This window comes from Mytilus californianus, unplaced genomic scaffold, assembly GCF_021869535.1.
Source record: "Mytilus californianus isolate M0D057914Y unplaced genomic scaffold, xbMytCali1.0.p SCAF_10, whole genome shotgun sequence".
NCBI classification, from domain to species: domain Eukaryota; kingdom Metazoa; phylum Mollusca; class Bivalvia; order Mytilida; family Mytilidae; genus Mytilus; species Mytilus californianus.
The window spans coordinates 63,762,835-63,783,160 of NW_026262582.1; the positions used below are offsets into that span (position 1 = coordinate 63,762,835).

The 20,326-nt window shown below is 30.2% G+C and overlaps 1 protein-coding gene across 3 annotated transcripts; it reads left to right on the top strand.

Moving 5' to 3' along the window:
* The first annotated feature begins 1,313 nt into the window (after positions 1-1,313).
* Positions 1,314-19,060, top strand: LOC127718370 (low-density lipoprotein receptor-related protein 8-like). Of its 3 annotated transcripts, none has more exons than XM_052224358.1 (7): positions 1,314-1,464; positions 8,994-9,058; positions 12,000-12,171; positions 13,856-14,068; positions 15,822-15,937; positions 16,479-16,736; positions 17,575-19,058. In XM_052224358.1, exons 2-7 carry the CDS (start codon positions 8,998-9,000, stop codon positions 17,766-17,768), a joined length of 1,014 nt encoding a protein of 337 aa, XP_052080318.1. In that variant the 5' UTR covers positions 1,314-1,464; positions 8,994-8,997; the 3' UTR covers positions 17,769-19,058. The 3 variants fall into 3 exon arrangements, 2 of the variants coding, with proteins under 2 accessions (XP_052080318.1, XP_052080319.1); XM_052224359.1 differs by having other exon boundaries at positions 18,011-19,058; XR_007989787.1 differs by having other exon boundaries at positions 15,841-15,937; positions 16,479-19,060.
* The last annotated feature ends 1,266 nt before the right edge of the window (positions 19,061-20,326 follow it).

Genomic DNA, 20,326 nt, shown 5'->3' on the forward strand with positions numbered 1-20,326 from the left:
ACAAATATCTTCTTTTATTTCTATTTTCCCGCTATTCCAAAATGGGCAACATTCGAGCAGGAACAGGTTAACAATGTTTCTGTCACATGGGACAATCTCCCAATATACTGGTAGGTACATGCAATCGACTTTCGTTTAAAAGTTACAAAATCATTATACATGTATTAGTTATCTGTAATAGGAATAAACTAGTTTAAATGATGATTTAAAGGTATGGTGAAAAAAAAGGTTTTCGTGAACATAACGCTTATTATTACTAACCCTTAATCCATTAATTTGTATTTCACACTCTAAACATAATGCCGCCAGACGTCGTTTTAAATTATTTAAAGAATTAAATTCCGCGACGTAACATATCGACATAGAATCCCTATTTTTCCAAAACTTTTCTGAAATGTATTCATGCATACGAGTGTCGATAACTGTTATAATTTGAATTATAATATAATTATAATATATTGGAACACTATTTGATTTATAAACGCGAACATAAGGAAATTTATATTATATTCGTAGATCATATTTTATTTAGTTAACATCCAAAGTTTTAATCCTTTGCTTTTGGTAAGACAAAAATGTTTTTTGGTTCGAAAAAAAAATAATGGGTGTACAATGGTATTTACATGAAAATTCTAGGAACATTTCATAAATTAGGTTTTGCAGTTTACTAGTGGATTCGCGTGTTTTGATATGATAATATCTATATTATCTATCTAAATTTGCAATAATTTAATCATTTCTGTCAGCAGAAATAAATAAAGCAATGTTTATGACTGTATCCTGACAAATTATTTTGATAAATACCACTGGTAACTTGAAAATTAGGTGAATCAGTACATCCTTCTAAATAGCTATGAATTTAGAAATTGTCTGATAATTTAAGAAATTTAATTAATATTTTTGTGTACACTGATTAAAACTTAAACAAAATCTTCACAGTTATATTTTGACATGATTTATTAAATGGTGGGTTAAATTGATCAATCAATTACATTATCGTTTGTAAAGATCATTTAATTTACAATAATCACGTCAATTCGTTAATTTTGAATTATCTATAGGTAAATACACTTTGTTTTTCGAAACAATAAAATTTGAAGCTAACATTGCAAATTATATTATTGTGTTGATATATTTTAGAATATGATTATATTCTGAACAATTTCTGAAGGATACATGATGAACATAACTTATAAGGGAATATTTGGATGCTAGCTTATTGTACAAAAATAGATTAAGCGTTTAAGTTGTGATTTAAGATATAAATATTTCCTGATAAGTTATGTTCATCATGTATTAATCAGACACTCCGCTTAGTCATGTTTTTGTATGATGTATTTAGCGATATCATTACGAGTCTAGACATTTAAACATTCAGATGAGAAATAAGTACGTTTATCTAAAGTAAAATAGTTATTATAAAAAACGTTAGTGAAGGAAAGGAGATCGATAAAGAGAGATCAGGTAAGTCTGAAATACAAAAGAAGACTAATATGTTGTTATAACATTACGCTTGAATAGGTATTCTTTTATATATCCACTGTCTCAATTCGGGCATAAAGGAATCTGATGTTCAGTAGTTGTCGTTTGTTGATGTGGTTCATAAGTGTTTCTCGTTTATTCGTTTTTTATATAGATTAGACCGTTGGTTTTCCCGTTTGAATGGTTTTACACTAGTAATTTTGTGGGACCCTTTATAGCTTGCTGTTCGGTTTGAGCCAAGGTTCCGTGTTGAAGTTCAGTATCAAATGATGAAAACATCAGACTCAAACACAACTGTAATATTAATGACTTCATACAGGCATTTCAAAACCATTCAACCAAAAAGGTAGTAAATTCCGTGACATTTCCTACATTAAAGTGTCTCACTACCTTATAACCCTAAGGTATAGTTGGTTTTTTTAATTCTAATTTAGTATTTTTGTTTGTTTGTGTTTTTGTGTAGAGGCTATCGTTTATCCTGTTTTTAACATTTTAATGTGTCGAAATATTTTGAAAGTGTCTTAAAGGTTCGTAAGGTGCTATCGATATGTAATTTTTTTTTTTGTACTTCAACATATTTAGTAACGTCACCGTAACATCGCATCTTCAAGACTCAGTTTCGTTATATTTGTTTTTTTTTACAATTCTTACTTGTGCATTAGCTATTAAATTGAAGATCACCAATTTGGCTCACATTCTCCAATTTGATTTAAAACATTCTTAAACATAAATCCAAATTTCTAAAAGTCCAAAAGAAACAATTAACACTGCAAGGAAACGTGTTAATATATCAGCATTTCGTGAGTATTCTAGACAAGACGCCATATACATGATATAATTACCTCAGAAGACTGTTGATAGTCGTTAGACCAAATATAAATATAAATATAAATATGAATATGAATAGACCAGAACCACATTAAGTTATTTGGTTACGATTTGTCCGGGTCTGTTTGATTTCAAGTCATTCATTTAGATTAAAAAATAATATAAATCATCGGTTCATCTGTATATGAAATATTATTTGTGGACCGAATCAGTCAAAAACATATAGTGGCATTATTTTAATTTTAGATACTGGCACTGTTTTCTTTTTAATAAACCAACACGCTTAGTGCATTCCTCACTCATATTCAGAATTTGTATCTAGTGGATATCATTGGTTGTATCATTGGCAATCACACCACATCATTTAATTTTTAGTGTCATCTTTAGTAGCTTATTTATTAAACCGATAGTAATAAGTCCTCCATAGTTAAATGCTTATAAGGTGTCTCAAGAATAAAAAATAAATTTACATTTTTCAGCATATGGTATCGACAGCAGAAATGTAAATTAGTAACATACCTATATGGAAATACATTTTTAAGACTTTGACATTGATCAAGTGAAAGCATAGCATTCAATCGTTATGCTATACATGTCTTTCTATTTCACATGTATCATATGCTCCGTGATGAATTCCTCATTGTGAAATTGAGACGAAGAACAGCAATAATAGCGCTGTTCCTTTTCTATATGTGTGTTTTTTGCTGTGTATGTACTGTTTTTGTGTCATAGATGGATACCGATATCATCTTTTCTCTATTTTGTACGAATAACATAATTAAAATATTGAGCGACATAACTTACCAAACCATGACACTAAATTTCCATCAATACATAAAATTGTTTGCAAAAGCGGCGATCTTTTTTCAGGATACTGTTATTCATAAATTTTCGTAGATACCAATTTTCGTGGATTGAGGAAAACTAGCATTTTCGTGGACATTTAATTTCGTTGTTTTCTCAAAGTCAGCATTGATTTCGTTTGAAAACTTGTAATTCGTTGAACATTTAAATTCGTGGTTCCGCTGTACTCACGAAATCGACGAAAATTAGTATCCAAGGAATATAAATGAATCAACAGCATATAATAGCAATTTTTACATATAACGAATAATAATATAAGAGATTTTTTAATGTGGGAAAAATAATAACCCAACTTTGAAAATTGTCGCATGGAAGCGTAGTATGCCTTATATTACTGATATATTTATTTTACAAAATGTGCATTTACAATAGCTTTGCACAATGCTATTTACTAAGGGAAATATATTTGCATAGCTTCTTTTAGAGAAAAGCATTTAATGATTACATTTTTTTAACCCGCGATGCAAAAACATCTATAACCCCGTTATTTTATAGCAAAATAAAGTGATTTTAAAATATTGTTGCATATTTTTATGTACTTTTATGCTGCATTATTGAAGATAGAGACTAGACAAAACATGAAAATAGTAGAAGTATGACGTAATATCTAAGTTTCGTAAAATAGCTAGACATTCAAGATTATAATAATATGTTAAAAAAAAATGTTTGTGTCTTTGCCCTATAAAACAACAATCCTTGTTCGTTTGAAACAAAGAGAGGACAAAAATCCACGATCTCGGATTTCATGAACGGATAAGAAAGCTGTGTTCTCACGTACAACATATTTTTAGTTCATAGCATCTTTTATTATTGAGGTTAAACTGATTAAGTATATGACTACGTCTGATTATTTATGAATGTAAGTCGTACTGATACAAATATAATGCTTTTCCGAATGAAGACTTATACTGAATACACCAGAGTTTACATGGTTCTTTTTATAAATATTTTTTTCTGAATCTAAAGAAAAATGGTGTTGACAAATAAATATTTGAATTACATTGTATTATACATAGAACTTGACAAAAACATCCCTGTATGAAGTAGTAAATTTTGACGTTACGTTTTTCCTTGTAGCTTTTGTACAAACATCAGGTGTTATCTGACATCTATAACGAGAAGAAAGGTTTTTTTTCAGCTGTCTTTATTAGGTACTGTTTTTGTTACCTCTGCTGCTGGGCTGCTGCACGGGGATATCATCACCCCAGTAGCCAATACCCTAACGAAAATACAAATTGTATTTGAATATAATTTGATGTTATAAAATTTTGGAAATAATTTTGATTTAAGAAATTTGTCTCCCTCTTGCAAAGCTTCAGCTCGTTGTCCAAAATTAGCTATAATTCTTGTCCTTTTTGTTTGATCCGCTTTTAATCATTTGAATGATATTTTTAGATATTTCAATATGTTGGTCTCGATCATTGCTGACGTTATTTGTGGAAATGCACATTAGGTTTTTGATAAACTGTTTATGTTTCTACTACCACTGACTTGATACTTCAGCTGCATGATTGTTGAAAATACGAATGTTACTTGGATTTAATCTTTTTTGCTGAACAATTTTTGAAAATATGTTAAATTAAGGAATATATCTCCTTCATGCAAATCTATGATTCCTTGCCCTGATTTCGCTATACTTTAGGTTCTTTTTTATCCCCTCTTCAATATTATAGTAGATGTTTGATATGCAAATATTTCGGCTTCTAGACATATATTTTTTTTCAAATTATCACGGGATGTCACATAATAACTCTGAAACTAATACCCCAAAATAATATTTGCATGAATTCGTAGCAAAAGCAAAATCAAAATTATGTCTCATTGACTTTCTTTCATTTATATCAAATCTACATGCATGTTATGTAACTTAATATATTGGAGAATTGTTTGAAACGTTATATATATAACTGTTTACATTTCACAAACTGAAATGAATTTATACTATCATCATCATAAGTATATTGAGAATGGAAAAGTATTTAATTTTTTTTTGTCGTTCAACTATTTATCAAGGAGTCAAGCTTTTACCCTGTTGTTATAAATTATTTTAAAATAAACACACACAAAATGTCATTGAATGTAGGCAAATAACTTTAAATGGAAGTCAACAAGGAATTTTTTTTTCTACGTGGTTCTTTCATGTTTACAAGTTTTAGAATCTTCCTAAATATTTTGTAAAAAACAAAAAAAAACTACAATGGTACTTAAAACAGACAAGATACATATAGAAAACTTTCACACAGAATTCACAAATGCAGACTATCATTATTTCTGACATGTCATAACATTAAGCTACTTGTAACACAGTCATTTAGTTTTATCTTCGTCGAGACTTATGAACTGTATTTGGTAACTTTAATACTTACAATCTTTTCTTTTGTGTCATTGATCCTTTACTGCACGATATAAAACGAATTTACCTTTAAAGTATTGAAGTATATTTTTTTATGATATGTTCAGCGATATCAATACTAGACATTTAAAATTCAAGTGAGAAATAAGTACGTTAATCTACAGTAAAATATTTGTTATAAAAACCTTAATGAAGGGAAGGAGGTATCGACAGCAGAAATGTAAATGGAAATACATTTTTAAGATTTCGATATTGATCAAGTCAAAAGCATAGCATTCAATCGTAATTTCACACATGTCTTTCTATTTCACATGTATCTTATGCTCCGTGATGAATTTATCAATGTAAAATTGAGACAAGGACAGCAATAATAGCGCTGTTCCTTTGTGTGTTTTTTGCTGTGTATGTACTGTTTTTTTGTGTCATAGATGGATACCGATATCATTTTCTCTCTATTGTGTACGAATAACATAATTGAAATATTGAACACAAAATGACACAACTAAGCAAACCATGACACTAAATGTTCATAAATATTAAATTGTTAGCAAAAGCGGCGATCTTTTTTTCAGAATACTGTGAATCCATAAATTTTCGTAGGTACCAATTTTCGTGAATTGAGGAAAACTAGCATTTTCGTGGATATTTAATTTCGTTGTTTTCGCAAAGTCAGCATTCATTCCGTTAGAAAACTTGTAATTCGTTGAACATTTAAATTCGTGGTTCCAGTGTACTCGCGAAATCGACGAAAATTAGTATCCAACGAATATCAATGAATCAACCGTATATAATAGCAACTATGACATATAACGAATAATAATATAAGACATTTTTTAAGGTGGGAAAAATAATAAACCCACGTTGAAAATTGTCGCCCAAAAGCATAGTATGCCTCAAATTATTTATACTTTATACAAAATGTGCATTCACGATAGCTTGCAAATTGCTATTTACTAAGAGAATGTATGTGCATAGCTTCTTGTAGGAAAATATGCAATGATTACATTTTATTATTGTTTATTATTCAAATTTACTAAAGCAAACTATGACGTTATTACTATACTTAACACTCCTTGATATGACGACGTTACTACCCATGATTCTACTTTGTTTTCCCATTGGTGTTCTAAATCGTTTTTCTTAAAACGGCATTTCCTTAAGATTAAGCATATCTGATGTGTCGTTTGTAGACGAAATGCGCACCTGGCGTTTTAAATTTAAATCCCTTTTTCTATAGTGAGTTGTTATACATTTTGAAGTTACTGTCACTTGCCCTTATAAAACACGTAACAATTTAGAATATTATCTTTGATTTGACATCAAAGCTATGACCAAAGAATCTTCTATAAAATATGCGAGGTCTTTATAGCCTATTGTTTTAGCAAATGTTAAGTAACAACACCATATCAAAAATTCAGCTTTTCTTTTACAATTAGACATGTTCACCATAAGCCGATACCGAAACCAAAACCGAAACCAAAAAAATAGTGAGATAAATGGTAAATGTTTATAATGTTTAATTAACTCAACCCCTTTACTCCTTTATCGTGATTATATTGTTTGAACAATACATGAATCTACCACAACAGCAAAGTTAAATTCAACGAAATATATCTAAAATGTGATGTGCAGTAATGCTTATATTTATTTTATTTAATATATTCGATTTTCAAAATAATATTGAGACAAAGAAAACAATATATATTGGGTTTATTTGGGTTTCAGAGGAAAATAATTTTTTATTTGATGCTGTTAACCCCATCAACGAGAAAAACAACAACGCATTCCAAAACGAACATAAGAAAAGGCCTTACATTAATTACCTTAATACCACAGCTTTTTTTTAAACAATAAAAAAAAAGGTTAATGGAAATGCAGAGACTGATGTTGTTATTTTCAATAGTTTCATAATTTATATATTTGATGTAGAAAAGACTTTCGAGCACGATTACTAGCTGATGAAAGTTTATACCCATATCAAGGAAATGATACTTACCAGCAGTGTATAAGACATGAATTCAACTTCTTCGGAAATACCGGTGAAACAGTATATAGTTTTAATGAAGTATATTTGATATTCATGAAAACGCTAAGCAGAATAAGAAATTAAGATGCGGTACTTATAAGCTGGCAAAAAAAACTTTTAATGGTTTTGATTTGGTTAAGGTGTTACCCTACATTTGAACAAATGGCTTTGATGTCTGGTGTTAGCAAAACTAGTTTTTAAAACGATCCATGAAATTTGGCTAATTCGTCTTCAAGCTTTTAGATCAATGATAACAAGACCTTCGGCTGAAGAATGGGAATCTTTGAAGGGTGCATGGCCAGATGAAGCAGTTGGATATTTTGATGGCACCTCGCATAGAATAAATCGCCTAACCGAAAAACAGGCATTGTTTTATAGTGGACATCGTCATGTAAACTGTATCCATACGCAAATCATAATAGACACAGGAAAGAAGACACAGGAAAGAAAATAAGATACATCAAATCTGGTTTCCTAGGTCATAACAATAACGCGATGACTTACAGATTGATAGATGCGATCAGTCCACACGAGATATTTCCGTTTCCTCGTGATTGTTACTTACTTGGCGATACCATATATCCATCTGAACATCCTATTGCAACACCATGTACTGTAAGGCAGCTACGCAATTAAAATGCAATAATTCGCGATCAACGCAATTTTACAATGAACAGATTCGTGCAACTCCTTAGTAATAAACAGAAAAAGACCAAAAGACAAACAACTTAGAATAAAACACAACATAGAAAATTTTAAGCACATTTTGTTGATTTGACGGGATAACACTTACATCAAACGTCACCAGATCATTTTGAACTTAATGTGTTTGTACGTGAATTGTAAATGTTACTTTATAAATCTCTAAATGAAGTGTCTGACCGTGGGTTTCTTTTTTGTTTAATTTCTATGCTTTTTGGAATGTTTATTATAAATATTTTTGAGGCTACATTATCTAAAATTTCTGGTAATGATTTTTAAGCTTTATTTGTGCCTTTTTCTTTTTTAAATTATCTGACTTGAATATTGTTGAAGCTTACACTGTTTGTTTCTTAGCCCTAAATTTGTTGAAATGTAAACGATTTTGTAAATTTCCCGCAAAATCTCCTCTTTTATGTAGATGTCAATGCCCTGTCGTAAAATTTTGACACTATTTCACTTTCCTTATTATTTTTTTTTTATCTGAAAAAAAAAGGATCTTATATTTGGTTCTGAGTATGGCACTTACTGCACTATGTGTTTCAAAGTATATATTTCATAATACTGTGTGAACCAATGACTTGCATACATTACAGAAATTTAGGAAATGAAAGGGACATATTATTATTAAAAATCATAATTGCATCTTCTACTATCGAGTACATTTCTGAATTATACATAAATTTCATTTATACGTTCCAGGACAGCCGTATTCTTAATACTGTGTTATTTTCTTGTTAGCATCATGAAGGAGCACAAGACTTTGTTGGTCATGATTTCGGTACTCAGTTGGTGTGCTGTGCATTGTAAGTATGTTATGCATATCATTTTATTATCCATCATCATCATCATCATCATCATCATAATATCATCTTAAGAAGGAAAATTGATCATTCTAATCTGATATATTTTTTCTACGTGTTATTATTGCTCTATCAATTTATTAAATCTATTTAACGTTTTCAGTTAAACGTTCGCTCGTTGAATTTAATCGAGAAACATTTATATTTCTTATCAATTGTATTGCAAGCATTTTGAATCTCTATAACCCTTTTTTCACACTTGTATGTGTTCATCCAGGGTTTCTGTTGGGGAAAAACAAAACTTGTGGCGATTGATAATCATTATTGGCGAAAGAATTTGACGAAAAAAATATAAGATTTTGTCTTTCTCTATTTTGTTAATATTTTCCAGGTTTCTCGGTCTTTCCCCCTGATCAGAAACTACTGGGAATTCTCTTTGAACTCGTTACGTTTTAAAAAAAAAAGGAAATCAATAATTAGTTGGTTAAATTGTATCGGCAATTATTTCATATCGGTTAAGAATTAGCTTCTCTTATTGGATAACAAGGGGCCACATGACATTCTTTATTCTTCAGTAATAATGTCTATCGGTCATTAACAGAAATGAACGGACCGGAAAACCGGTCGTTAACAGACTTGTACATGTTAATGACTGGTGGGGCTTGGTTTCTCTATTTAGAGAGATGTCCCTTTAATAAAATATTTGCCTGATTTCAATTTTATCATGTTTATATTGAAGTTATTGAATTCTTTACCATATGTTTTCGTTTATTATAAAATTATAGAAAACTTCATATTGTTTTTATATACTAAAAAAATGCACTTAAAAATAAAATGAATGGTAGTGACTTATAGTTATCACTATGACTGGTCCATACTCTTTCCTATAGAAATCGTACAATAACTCAAGTTTGTTTTGAATTTGAATTTATGAGAATTTTTAAAAACATAGTTCCTCAATGAAATAAACATATTATAGTTATTGAAGAACTGGTCATTATCATGATACATGGACTTCCCGTAGGACAGTGGTATTGACTGCGATAACGAAAAGTAATTATCGCTGTCTTAGTCAATAGCACTGTCCTTTGGGCAGTCCATATATCACGATAATGACCAGTTTTTCAATAACTATTATGTAATTATGGACCAATTAATGATGATGTTGAAAGTATTGTTTAATTGAATGGTGGTTAAAAGACGTCACCTGTGACCTATAGGACGTATTTACAACTTTGATAGAAATAATTGCTTTGAAGTGAATACTGCACTAACAATTTTTAAAGTGACGCACGCGTATGATGTATAATTTTACGTCTCAACTTTTTCTTTTAACGATGGTCCGGAAAAAATACTGCTGTTATGAGAAAATGTATATATTCAAAAGAAATCTTTGACTTTAGTCATTATCCTTCGAACGAAGGGAAGTATAGGATAAATTTATTGAAGATGAATCCTGTGTTCCAAGATGTTCCAAATGATTTTTTCATGAACTATATTGCAATTGTATTGTATCCTTTATTAAATAAATGCTTTTTAAATTCTCCCACGCCCTACTCGTCCGAATTTAACGTATTTCTATTATAAATTCACTAGGCTATAAACAAGACAAACACAGGAATAGGATTAGTTGCTCGCAGTAACATATTATTTTATCTTGCGATACAATATTTTATTTGACTTTATTGTACAGATTTCTTCGATTCAAACAACATATAAATACATGTTATAAACATAGCAGCAACTGTACATATATCAATGTGACCAACTTCGATTAAACGTAACTGCGAGCACCTTCGATACTAAAACATTTAAATGCCAAACTTTATATAGTACCATTACACTCCACCCGTAGAAACCGCCAACGCTTTCCTCGTGCCTTATGCAACTAATATCAAACTTTATAAATAGTACGTACTGTTGCAGAATCAGTATCAGAACTAGTTATACAAGTTCCCATCTATATAGAATAATTACAAATAGCAAACGGGAAAACCCCAATTTCAAACGAAATGAAATATATTTTTTATGAGGTGTTTATTTATTACAATGTAGATTAAAATAGATTTGTAGAAATATAATGGACACCAATGATGCAAACTGATTTTTTTGTGTAAAAAAAATATGTTCATGTTTATAGTTGTTGGAAAAAAATGAAAGTGGCGAAAAATATTTTTTAGGTTTAAATATGTTGCCAAAAAGAAAATTGACCCAGGGGAAACCCTATGTTCATCATCAATTTTTGTTTCGTTACTGAAATAAGGAGTGATTGTAACTGCTACAGTTAATGTGTGCATTTCTTGTATCCCAGCGATCTTGAAATAACGAATAATACCACGAATCGTTGTCTGATTTGTAATTTTCCCGACTGTGTTCTATTTCGTGTTGTGAAAATTTGACTTAGTTTGTATTAGACGAAACGCGCGTTTGGCGTATTAAATCATAAGCTAAATACCTTTGATAACCATTTGCTTGGTTGATGATGAATGTATATCAGAGTACGTTAACCCTGTCAACATATTGATTTTGATTCTTTCAGTTTTTGGTTGATTGGTCTTTTATAACGTAATCGATATCCGAAGCTTGAACATCGGTACATTAGATTCGCTTTTTTTTTCATTGGATATTTTAGACAGCTTGAAACATATCATTTTTTTTTATTGAGAATAGTTAACATTAAAGTGTGTTATTGATACTAACATAATTAATAAATCAACTCAATTTGCGTTTATGATGCGTATCTTATAATTTTTTGTTTCCATTAAAGATTGCACTCACATATATTTTCAATAAATGTTAAAAGGTGCACACAATCTCTCTTGATTGATGTGTTTGCGATATATATTTTTCTCCATATCCGTTTCGAATACTCTTTAACGATTGTAAGCACTGTGTTTGAAAAACTTAAATTACTTTGAAGTCATATATGATCTGTGCATTGCAGGTATAGAAGAAAAACTGTTGTACTCAACTTATGGCTATGTCAAAGAGATAGATTTGAAAAGTGGAGAAGTTAAAGTACTTCTTAATGTAGCAGGAAACTATGTTTTTTCGTTAGCCTACGATTATGACGAAAGATATCTGTATATTCCAAGAAGGAACGGAGATATTATAAAGTATTGTTTTAATAGAAATGAAATATATAGTTGTATTGCTTAGGTAGTTGATTAGTCCAACAAGTTAGACAACGTGCAAGACTATCATTCAACGATTTGTTTAAGTTACTTCCCTCTTCTTGAAGTTGTCACGTATTTCGTATTAAGACAATAACATGATAGTGATGTCATTTCCTAGCCAAAATTATACCCGTTAGTAGTATACAAAAATAGTTTATGTCCAACTACTGTGGATTCATTTATTTTCGTAGGTACTAATTTTCGTGGAGTTCGGAAAACTAGAATTTTCTTGGATATTTAATTTCGTTGTTTTGGAAAAGTCTGCATACATTACTTTACAACAAATATAATTTGTTGAACATTTAGATTCGTGGTTCCACTGTACCCACTGTACACACGAAAATATGCCTCATATAACATGTATTGTGTAACAACTTTAGATTATCCTGACGGGAAAAGGTAACACTAGGCTACAAAAGCTGAGTGTTTAGTTCAGTCTAGTTGGCCGAGTACTTTATAGCACTGGACATAGTGCATGCAGTTTTGTCACAATATCCCAATAGCATGAGTTTGAATCCCGACGAGGGAGGAATATAAAATTGTTTCCGCAAATTTGCAGATTTAACATTGTTGTGCTGATATTTAGAGTAATTATTTCAGCAGTGTATCACCTTCAATGTAGATCCAATGAATGAATCTATCGTAGAGTGGTCACTTGTTTGGACGTAACTTATATATATATATATATATATATATATATATATATATGTTGCGAACAAGTTAACATTTTGTACATATTATAATTTGAACAAAACAATTGTACAAATTATAATTTGTACTTTGTACAAATTGTAATTTGTACAAAAAGTGCTTGTACACATTACAATTTGTACAAAATTTGACTAAAACTCACTTATAACTTGTACAACAATTTAAAGTATCGATTTTATTATAAAAAAAACATTGATAGACACTAAATATACAAGTTTACAGAGAAACATACAATATGAATACAAATATGATAGTTTAGGGAAACAAATGCTGTACGAATGTGACCTACCGAATTATACTATTTACCGGCTTTGAAATAACATGAGCAACACACCGGGTGTTTAACCTTGCGGAGCACCTGAGATCACCCTCAGTTTTTGTTGGGGTTCGTGTTGCTATTGTATGCCCATTTGTGACAGTTTTACCTATTGTGTTTGTTTTGTTCACACATCGTTGTCAATATTATTAAATTTGATGCAACTGTCATTCAAGTGAGAGGTTTCGCTAGCTTTCATACCAGGTTTAATCCACCATTATCTACATAAGAAAAATGCCTGTGCCTGTTCCAAGTCAGGAATATGACAGTTGTTATCCATTCGTTTGCGCTTTCGATTAGGGACTTTCCGTTTTGAATTTTCCTCGGCGTTTAGTATTTTTGTGATTTTACTTTTTACGATATTGTCAAGAGAAGTACAAAAATATGATGGCATATATGTTAAGTAACTTGTATTATGAAAGGTTAAACTAAAGATAATGAAATCAATACGATTTGTATGTGCATATATACATGGGATAGTTATAAATATTAATAGTAGTATGACTGCATAGTCATTTTATAGTTATGTCACATTAAGTATTGTTTATTTCCGCAAATGTGTTGTTTTTATTATCCGTGTGTACTCTCCTTCTAAAGATTTCCTTATCCAAATAATCAAACTGTTCAGTTTGAAACTGTTGTTTCTGCAAACGGTCCATTGGGTATAGCATTTGACTCAGTGAACCACCATCTATATTGGACAGAAGATGGAAAAGGAAAGATAATGAGATGTAATGCAGATGGAACTAATAAAACAACTATTTTTGACGAAACAGAACCTGGTGTACTTTCAATTGATATAGAAAATAGGTTTGTTATAAAAAGTAACTGTATGTGTTTGGATGTTTTGATCAAACGTTATGTGTCATCTGTGTAGGAATGCTTGTAACGTTATGTAAACAGTAGTTCTAAGTGAAAGAGGGGCGAAGGATACCAGAGAGACTTTCTAACTCATGGATCGAAAATAAACTGACAACGCCATGGCTAAAAAGAAGAAGACAAACAGACAAATAATATTACACAAGACACAACTCCCACCAAAACTGGGTGTGTTCTCAGGTGCTCTGGAAGAGTAGGCATATACTGCATCACATGTGGCACTCGTCGTGTTGCTCATGTAAAAAACAACTTAAGTCATCATAAATACCAGGATTTAAATGTTATATTTGCGCCAGCGTCTGAAGGACATTTCAGGATTAACCTTTATCAGGAGCGCTTTAAGCTACAAAGGAAACATTTGAAGATTTATATGAAAAAAAAAAGAACCTAAAAAATTACCGAATCCATTTAAGGTCAATTTTGCACGAGGGAGTTTAAACCTTACATCCTTTGATAATTTTAAAATTTCAAATAATTTGTTTTGAAGTAGAAAGTACCAATTTATTTGTTACACACTTGAAAATAAACAGACAACCACGGTCGTAAATAATGTCAGAATAGTACGAAATAAACGGAACAACCTTAAATCGTTCGACAAGGTAAGCATCTTTTTTTTTGACTGAATCATCTTATTTTTTGACTGAATCATCTTTTTGCACTTTAATTTTGTTTACAGAATAACACAATATGTTAGTAATACACATAAAAGCATCCAAACATTTTAATCATTATAACGTTTGTCTATGTATTTTTGTACATAACAATATTATAACGATTTTGAGTTGATTTAGTACATTAAAGCATCGATATGTTTTAGAAATTCCAATGTATCGTGTTTATGGAATATTATTTAGTAGATGTATGTTAACAAACACAACGTAGCTAGAGCAAGTTTTCACCATACATTATGAACACAACAATCCTTATTGTCATAATACAATTTCGTTTATATCAGTATGATTTAACATTTAAACAATTTATTATTCAATATTAAGTTTTACTGCCAATATCCGGAATCAGTGAGTTATTTTGACTTTGAGAACACATAATATGTTGATAATATAAACTACACTGCGTAATTTTGATATACCACTTATACTGAATTTTCAATCAGTTGTACATGATACACTGAGACACGTGTAACCTTTCTGCGCTTAAAAAATATTTACATTCCATTACTAATTAATTAGTTAGGAATTATATCTTTACATGTTTTATACTATGTTTTATTTATACATTTATGTTTTACCGATAGTTATATTTTGCGTAATTAACTCCGAAACGTCCTGAACATGACAAATGCATTATATCAATTGCATAAATCGTCGTTTTCTGTACACTGAACAAATATAAAAAACAAATAGTTATAACATATCAACGAAATTGTCAGTCATTCAACCAGTTTTTCTACTTTGTTATCATTTTTATGCTTCTTTTGTTCTGTTATTAAGGGACAATAAGATAAACGTAATTGCAATGTGCAATAAATGTTGTACTTGAAATTATTTTTAGATAGTACATAATTTAAGCGGAATCATTTTAAATTGTTGTTATTGCGACGTTAAAATGTTGCAAAGAACCAATTAAGAGGTATTTTTTTGGCGAAAACTGTTTCCATAAGAAGCAACATACACGTTAATTTATGTATTTGGTTATGTAATGAAATTGTGTATGCCATTGTTAGATGGATATATTATGGTCAGGATCAATATAACGGAAAGATATACAGAATAACATTTGACGGAAAAGAAAGACGAGTTATATATAACCAGTCTTTACTGACGTATGGAATACAAGTAGGTATGTAATAGATATCTAAAGAAAGAAAAAAAAGGAAATATGTATGTCTAGCTCATATGAGCCCGTTGTATCTATTAAACGTAGAAGAAATATAAAAAACTAATTACAAGTATGTAAAGGTTATTAGTTAAACCGGGATTTCGAAAGAAATCATGTGTTGATCTTGATCTATTCGTCCGGTGGTGCTCACGAATTAAACATGTAAGCTACTTATTAACCATCGGAATTTCGTGTCCACCATGCTCTTCAACTTTGGACTTTATTCTGCATTTCAACTTCGAGTGTCACTGGTGTATGCAAAACGCTCATCCTGTCTGCATAATTTTTTGTTTGGTATCTATGATGAGTTTATTTTACAAATAATTGTATTCCTGCAAGACTGCATACATCTAAATGATCGAATATGCGAGAAGATATGCATGGTAATCTTTCAAAAAGTAAAATACCTTTCAAGTTCTCACACCATTATAAAGGAATTCAGCAAGTAAACACAGCTTTTACTGATAAAACTGTTATGCCTGTTGTGTTGTTTTCATTTTAGACGTTATCGATAAGCGACTTTATTGGAATGAATATTCGACTGGCGACTTGAAATCTGCTTGGTATAATGGATCGGATGTCCAAACCGTAGTAAGCACCAATTTGCGTAACAATTGGGGCCTTGATACCAATGATGATTTTATCTTCTATTCAAGCTCGGTTTCAATTGTTAAGATTGCCAAATCTGTAGGGCACACTCTGACTGTTGTTCACAGAGATACAGCACAGATTTATGGTGTTTTGTTCTATAAGCACCAAGGTAAGAATACATGTCTGACCGAATTGTTTTAAAATTTATCATTTCATTGAAAAACAATATTACGCTGAAAGAATATATGCATTAGTTGATATCTCTTACATATTATAATGAATTTCTACAAATCATAATATGTTTTTTTTTATACTTTAGCAGCTAAACGATTCATTCTAAATTAAAGAATACGTAAATAGTATAGTTGCAATCGTTTTTGTTTGATGCTTTTTAATGTATGTTAATATTTGCATGAAAGTGAACACCTTATAATGATCTAAAGCCAGTAAACAAGTGTGACAATGTTCTGAAGTTTTGTATCCTATATTTTTTAAAACATTGTAGTGTGTGTTATATCTATTCGATTTTAAGATGATTATGTTATGCTGGTTCCACGTGTTTTAATAACTAACGCTTTGAAGCTTTTATTTGTTTTAAAACAAATGCTTTCCTAATTGCAGATACTTGCTAATATACGTTCAACTGTTTTGGTTTTCATAGATTGTGACAATGTATATTTCACCAAATGTTATTTTTATGTTGTTAAGAATATTTAAAGCCACATCATAATGAGTTTAAAAAGCTTGTTTGTTGTCAAAACATTGTAATGCTATTAACATTGAACTTTTGATAACAATATTTATGAAATCATATATTGAATTACCCCTTCTAGAATTGTGTTTGATGTGAAACGCTGTCATAAAACTTATGTTATGGCGAGATTCACTAAGTTTGAAAAAATGGACTTCGTTATATTGTGAACATGTGTTTTATTAAAATCTGAACAACACACTGAAAATAGCGGTGTACATTTTACATTGTTTTTATTGCGTTTTGTATATTTTAGGGAAAGACTTTGACGAAAACGAACGAATGTCTTATACTTATATAGAACGAGTACAAACAAGAATAATGGATTTATACTGTAAAATGGGTTGTTTTGGTTGTATTCTTTACTTGTTCAAATTATTATATGTCATTGATACTTTTGATATGCAAATTATTATTTACAATTACGATAACTTTTTTGTTTGCAAATAGCCATACTGGCATACACGACACATTGTTTTTGTTGTTAATACAAGGCATCTCCGAGTAAATAAAAGCAATGTGTTTAAAATTAATTAGTAAAAACAATACATTATACTTTTATTGATAAATGTAGAGTTTGTGTAATGATAAGACATATGTTTTAATGTACCCGTAAGAGTTTTCTTCTTTTGAGAATTATATATTTTCATTATATCTATTTTAAGTTAATTTACATTATTTTTTTTTTGTAGAATTCTGATTGGTTTGAGCATGATTTAAAACCAGAAAATCAAACAGGCTACAAATGATTTTATATATGCACTTAATACAATAAAACGAAAGTAAATAATAATGTGCTGTGCTGAATATTCATATACAATATTAGCCATTTGATGAAAAGCGAACTTCAATAACTAAACAAAAGTTGAGGTTGTTATGTAGTTTCGTTTGGAATGAAAATCATCTCTAATAATGTAGACAAATTTGTCACACCATAGTGTCAACATAATGATGCAAGCTATTGATCTTGGAATTTAATAAACATTACCTTACCAAGAACTAGGCTGTATCTACATTGGTACAACTACACAGATTTATTATAATTTTGAAAGATAAGAAATATTATAGACATGACATAATGGTAACAGAGATCTGATAGAGCAATCCCTAGTCCGGTACTCTACTCTTCAACCTTATTTCTCACAAATGAACAAACCTTAATTAAATATTTATCTGAAATGTCTTTAAAACGTCCTATAGTACACATTTCCTGATAACTATCAACTATTTTATCTCACATTAATTTCAAGATATATATCATTTCATACATGTATTTCAAGTTAAATTTGTGAATATCTTGTAAACATTGAATATAAACATATAAATTATGTTGTTTAAAAATATATTCTAGATGACGAATTCTTCATTTTTGCTGTTTTTTCATGTTGTTCTTTAAAAATGGATTTGTTTTCATTGCATTAGTAAATGACTCATTCGGCAGGCTTCTCAATTGCGAGTTATTACAAGGAATCGTTACGTTTTTAGTTCAGAAGCAGACACATGGCTTAACTATTAGTGTTGTACTAACAAGAAAACAGTCTTAAGATTATAAAAAAAAAAATTCGGGTCTCATCTTTTTTTGAATAGATACGAAATGTTATTCAAAGATATTTTTATCGGAAAGATTAATCATCAAACAATGTAATTTTACATATATGCAACGTTTGTTTTGTATGCTACTATATATACCCAGTTCATATATTAGTCTCAAACTTATTCAAAGGCAATGATGGTAAATAAATCAATATAACATTTGTTTGCGCTGAAAACTCTCAATCTTGGGAACAGTCCATAACGAACATCATTTGATGTGAATGAGTTTAGATATACTCTAGTCCATATTTTTGCAAACAAACGCCTTTACTAACACTGAAAAATCTAGTTTAACGAATGTGTGCATATCAAATTAATTTAGAAATATTAATTTAGATATATTGTATTAAACTAATATACATTGCTGTCATGCCACACATTACTAAATTTTATCATCGGAAACCCCAAAACTTTCATCGAACTCAGTTTGTATATTTTACGGAATAATGATAAAAAGTAGCAGCATTGCAGTCGAATAGTAGTATCAACTCATTATAAACATCAAGATTAACAAAAATGTATCACTGAAGTCTTTATCCGTGCTGCTGTGATAGGTACATGTATCGCCTGCAGCTGTTGTGTACAAGAAATTCGCGACTGCAATATAATCTATAGTGGCATTTGATTGAAGTTGAATAAAAAATTACTCGACAACAAAGCATTAGGCTATATAAATACCGTATTGGATTAAAGAAGTGCTGCCGTTCAGGGTGATACCTAAGAAAATCAGAAATGAATGAGATCACTATATCATGTGTTGTTTTCTAGTGAAGGGGTGTTGGTGTGAACTTCTGGTTCTGGTACGGCACATTGCTAGTATATACATATATATTAAAAAAGAGAAAGATTGAATACACGAACATTCCTTTTTGAAAGAAGCAATGCATTAGTTAGCATAGGATTCAAAACATTGTGATTTCAGCCTTTTTATTTCGTAAATGGTAAATTCTTTTAGCATTTTCACGTCGAATCACACATGCATATATAAATATCCTTCGAAAGCAAAGTTTTCAAGGCACGTTAGTTTAGATCCAAGACAGGAAAAGACTTGATTTCCCGATCATAAGTGCAGAAATCACGTATTGTAAATTCTATGAATAAAGTATTAGTACCAAGAATTTAGCAATACAAAGTTTAACCTAGTTGCTTATCTAAAAGACGTTTTTCATATATGTACCATTTGCATTTTTTTTAATGAAACATCTTTTATAAATTTAAATAAGTTGGTGTCATATATCATCTCAATATAAGACAAACAGATTGAAGGATCCGTATATAACCAGAAGCTCTAAGTAGCATAACTCGCTCAACTAGGTCTATGTGCATCTTCAAGAATTGAAAATCTCTAATATCATCAACAAGGAATCAACTTACGATTGCTGTAACTTGCTTTATTTGTATATCATGTCTTGCTG